Source organism: Cryptosporidium andersoni, assembly GCF_001865355.1.
Source record: "Cryptosporidium andersoni isolate 30847 chromosome Unknown contig_84, whole genome shotgun sequence".
In the NCBI taxonomy this organism is placed as follows: Eukaryota; Apicomplexa; class Conoidasida; order Eucoccidiorida; family Cryptosporidiidae; genus Cryptosporidium; species Cryptosporidium andersoni.
This window is the reverse complement of record NW_027122852.1, coordinates 19,248-24,408: the sequence shown is the minus strand read 5'-3', so window position 1 is coordinate 24,408 and position 5,161 is coordinate 19,248. Positions and strand designations below refer to the sequence as shown.

The 5,161-nt window shown below is 21.1% G+C and overlaps 3 protein-coding genes across 3 annotated transcripts in view; 2 read left to right on the top strand and 1 right to left on the bottom strand.

Annotated features, from left to right (window-relative positions):
* Window positions 1-586: 586 nt before the first annotated feature.
* Window positions 587-1,144, top strand: cand_027030 (uncharacterized protein; the record flags this gene model as incomplete). The annotated part of the gene is made up of 1 exon (XM_067212931.1): window positions 587-1,144. The coding sequence occupies one exon, from the start codon at window positions 587-589 to the stop codon at window positions 1,142-1,144; it is 558 nt and encodes a 185-aa protein (XP_067068258.1).
* Window positions 1,145-2,118: 974 nt separating this feature from the next.
* cand_027020 (uncharacterized protein) lies at window positions 2,119-3,513 on the top strand (the record flags this gene model as incomplete). Its single annotated transcript, XM_067212930.1, has 1 exon — window positions 2,119-3,513. The coding sequence occupies one exon, from the start codon at window positions 2,119-2,121 to the stop codon at window positions 3,511-3,513; it is 1,395 nt and encodes a 464-aa protein (XP_067068257.1).
* Window positions 3,514-4,593: 1,080 nt separating this feature from the next.
* Window positions 4,594-5,161, bottom strand: part of cand_027010 (transmembrane amino acid transporter protein) — a gene marked incomplete at both ends in the record, with an annotated part of 1,808 nt that continues 1,240 nt past the window's right edge. Inside the window, one exon of the mRNA XM_067212929.1 lies at window positions 4,594-5,106. Within this exon, the coding sequence (XP_067068256.1) occupies window positions 4,594-5,106 (513 nt within the window). The remainder of the gene's footprint in view (window positions 5,107-5,161) is intronic.

The window sequence follows — 5,161 nt, the reverse complement described above, 5'->3', positions numbered from 1 at the left end:
TTCGTTAAATCCAAATTCTTCCTATCTTTTTTTTTTAACTTTATATATTTGTCTAATATATATTAATATTTATTTTAACTTAATAGCAGAAGTCTTCTTTTATAATTTAATTGTTATATTTCTAAGTATTATATTTATTATAATTTTATATATATATTAATTACAGAACAAATATAGAATTTACATTTTTAATGTTAAAAATTATCCCTATTTATTATTTATATCAAAAGCTACATCTTTAGTTTTTATTTGATCTTCATCTCAATCTTTAGTTTAAGAATATTCATGCTTTATATTTTAGATATTCAATTATTGACTTTTTTTATATTTTATACTTTAAAAATGTATATCTTATTTTAATTACTTTCTTAATAAACTTAATTTCACTTTCCAAATATTCTTATTAATATTTCGGAAATATTACAAACCGCTATATATACACATTTCAATATTAATAATAAATTCGACTATTTGTACGATGTACAAGATATATTGTTCTAAATTTATTTTACCTGGCCTTTTATGTTTGACTTTATTTAATTTAAACATCTTCAAATATAAATCTCCAGTATATATAATATCTTCTATGATTAAACTCAGTGCTGGTGTATCTAAAGATATAAATAGAATGAAACAAGATGCACGTAATATATATGGTCTTAAACATCGTATATCATTCTTAGAAAAGGAATATAAAAGAAGATGTGGAACCAAATATACAAGTAGAGAGTGCACTCAATTAATTGAGCAAATTGAAAGAACTAAAAAAAAACTAGAATCTATAACCAAACCTAAACAACAAAAAGAATCTAAATCTAAACATAAAAAACACAAAAGTAAGAAACATAAACCTAATTCTGATGAAAATCAAGATCAAAGTATAAGTTATAATGGAAGAAAAGTTCGTAGTAGAAGAGAACTTATAAAAGGACTTGAAGAAAAAATTTTATTATTAAAAGAAGAAATTGCAATGTTAACACTAGAATTGAGAGATTTAGAGATGAAATTGATTAAAGCTGAAAAAATGAAAAAAAGAATTTGTAGGGACTATATAATGGAAACTATAAAGGAGGAAAGTGTTGAAAGTGAAGAACTTTTGGATTTTATTATTAATGAAGCTTCGTTAAAAGTTGAAGATGAGTAAAAGATGAGTAAAATATGGGTAAAAGATGGGTAAAAGATAAGTAAAAGATGAGTGTAAATAAATTAAAATAAATTGAATAATTATTAGAGAAAATCAAAATATTGATATTTTTTGTCAAAATATGTTTAGAAACTAGATCACAAATATACCGAAATTATAAAACCTTATGATCTCCAGAAATTCTGATAAATTAAAGTGTGTCTTAATATAATATTAACTATATATTTTTATTAAGAAGATAAATATTAATATATATTAGACAAATATATAAAGTTAAAAAAAAAAGATAGGAAGAATTTGGATTTAACGAATGATATTTAAGAGTAGGTAGATGTACCTCATGATTAAATATTTTCTTTATCAAACATAATATTTAATTTATTCCTCCTAGTAATAAATTAAATAAAGTGATATTTACATTATTTATTTGGATTATTTCATGTACTGATTACTATTTAGTTGTAACCATAATTAAATTAAGTTAATATATAATAAATATCAAAATATATCTTATATTTTATAATAGGATAGTTATTTATTATAATTTTATTGTAATATCACAATACAAATATATATAATTTATATAAATTAGTATAAAATAAAAATATTTATAAAAGAAAAAAAAAAAAAAAGAAAATAGATTGGTCTAGAGATTTTAATAATATATAAGATTTAAAATATATTATTAAAATATTAATGACAACTTATTATAATTTAAATAATTAAAAACAAAATTTAAGTAATATAAATCTAAAAAATATTATTCTTTTTTAGATTATCAATATGAAATTTTAAATGTTAAGAGATGATGTTAAGGGATGTTAAAGGATGGACATTAAGGTAAAGTTAATGGCATGTCTTGTCTATATGCAATGACATGTTTAACTGTGTGCACCTATTTATTACAATTCCATTGATAATAAATCAGTAACTATTAAAAAGAAAAAGATTGAGTTTATTTAAATACTAAGATTATGGGTTCGCGTCATAGTACTCCAACTACTACTACTACTACTACTTCAGTTCCTATAACTACAACTACAACTACTACAACTACTACAACAAATTTTCCTGTAACAACAACAACAACAGTGACAACAACAACAACAACAACTTTACCTCCTCAGACTATATTAACAGGAGCATCTTATTCAATTCCTAGTAGTCTACAATCACAGGATGGTTCTATTGCATTTATTGTTCCTGTAAGTACTATTAGTTCAGAACCATTAGTAATTTCTGCATCAGATTCTTCAGGGACAAATATATGTCGAATTAAATTGAATGCATGTTGTGGAAAAATATATGGTTCTAATAATGGTCAATTCGATACTATTTCATATTCTAATGAATGGAAATTTATGAATTCTGTTAATTTAACTTTAGCATGGATAGGTGCAATGTTTTACTTAATTGCATCTGAAAATTTAATTCCACTTGCTAATTTAGTTAATCTAAATTCTAATACATATCCAGTATCATTATCACTGTCCAGTGAATCTGGTACACCTGTATCAACAACTTGGTATTATAATCAAGGATTTAGTAATATTATAGCAAATTCTTGTACTTTAGAATTAGAACAAAAATGTAAAAGTGCTCAAATTACAATTGGAGAAGGTAATGGACTTTCACAAGATAATGAATATTTAAGATATGGTTTTATATTACCACAACAAACTTATTTACCCATAACAATGGAATTATATTCATTTGCAGTACAAATAGCAACAATCGAATTTACAGTAAATACAATATCATTAAAAAGTTCTATTAATAGTAATATGGTTGTATTACCAGAGAATATTTTAGTAGGTAATTGGATGGATGGTGATATATTTATTTTATCTGATGAAATATTAAATACTCTTAAATTAAATATGAATAATATTCCATGTTTATTTTCTTCTAGTTCTAGTTGTTTTGATAGTCAATCTTCTGAATCATGGATGAGCTCTTCTGAAACTACAGATTTACTAAGGTATGCTTATGTTAAACAGCTAGAAATTGCAAATAGGTATTCTAATAATACAAATACAATTCCTCAGCCCAATTTATCATATTTGAATTTGATTGTAACCTTTCAAAATACAATGATTGGAAATTTAAAAATTCCAAATTCTCCAATAACGAAATTTGTAATGATAGGAACATCAAGTTATACTCCTTTAACATATTGGATTTTAAAATCTGGAATGTCTCCATCTATTAGTATTCCTACTTCAAGTTTAAATTCATTAATTCCTCAGATTCAAAATCCTCAATCTTTAGAAAATAACTCTAATACATCAAATTCACTTCAAGGTATAACAACAACAACAACTACTGCTACATCTTCTTGGCTTTCTTTCTTGGAGGATTTATTTTAATAATACTTTTAAATTTACTTTTTTCTTTACTTTTTAAAGTATCTTAAATAAATATATAACAAATTATTTTATTTTTTTTTTGAAAATTATAATACTATAAATAATTATCAAAATTAATTCTATTAAAATTAAACTTTTTTATATTTGGAAAGTGATTATTTTAATTAAAATTGAATATTACGAAGATTCAAGATATTTAAATATTTAAGGTAAATACAGAAAATATATTATTATTTTTTTATATTATAAAATTATTTAATAAAATTGGATTTAATTATTAACTCTTAATTAAATAAATGTAAATTATGATTTATATTTAAATTATTATTAAAATAATTAATTTAGATAAATTATCTGAGTAAATTTTAATAATTTTTTAAATATACTGGATTATATATTCTGTTAGTAATATTTATATATTATTTTTCTTAAAAAAAAAAACTAAGATCTCATTTATCTATTAAAATAAAATATATTATAATTTAAGAATAAAAATTATTTTTGAAATGATATATTATCTAATTCTTTCATAGTTATACTCAATACAATATTAAATAGTTTCAATAATAGATATATTAATTACAAGATAATTTATATTAAATTAGCGATAATTCCTCATAATTTATCAAAATTGTTGAATATATATAACTTCAATAAACTATTACAAGTTATTTTAAATAAGTTAATATATGAATATATAATGTATTAAATAATTGTAATATAGTTATCTTATGCTATTAAAGTATCTAATATACCTAATAAATATAAGAATATAGTTTTATTGAAGTAATAATGAAATTAACTTTAATAATAATTGGGATTTCAATATCTTTGTAAATAAATAATCTGTTTCTAGTAAAAAATAAATAAATATAAATAAATTTAAATAAAATGATTATACTTAATTAATAACTTCAAACTACAAAGATAATCCTATTTTGTAAGATATATTTTACAATTACTCAATGTTTATTAATAAAACTTCAGTTTATCATAAGTTCCTCTTCATAAAGTCAATTTACATTATTAAATTTGCAATTAAAATGATAATTTGATTATATATTTGGGTCATAATATAGATTAGAAATATATCGTTTTATTTGAGTTAATTAAGTTGCACATATTTTCACTAGTTACATTCCAATTCATAATAGAATACCAAATCACATGGATAGATGTCAAGATTCCAATTAAAATTATTAAAGAATGAAATACAACAACTCCCAAATTCAATTTGTTTTTAAATATAAATAAATAAAATAGAGATGGAAGAATAGTATTCAGAGGAACACAAAATACACCACCAACTATATTAACCAAATTTGTTAATGAATTACGAAATGAATACCCCATGGTAGTACAAAATATAGAAACTAATATCATTATTAATGAAGAAAAGATATGAACAATTCTTTTATTATTGTCTTCTATACTCTTTACTTTATTATTAGTAGATTTATTCATTTTGATGGAGCAATTTAATAACACTTTTTTCAACTTATCCAAAATAGTTAGATTATTTGTATTTGAATTAGTTAACGTTAATCTATTTTCATCTTTATCAAAATCAATAGTACTAATACTACTAGATACCTGTTTGTAGCTTAATTCATAGTCATTTATACTATGTTTATTATTATTATTATTA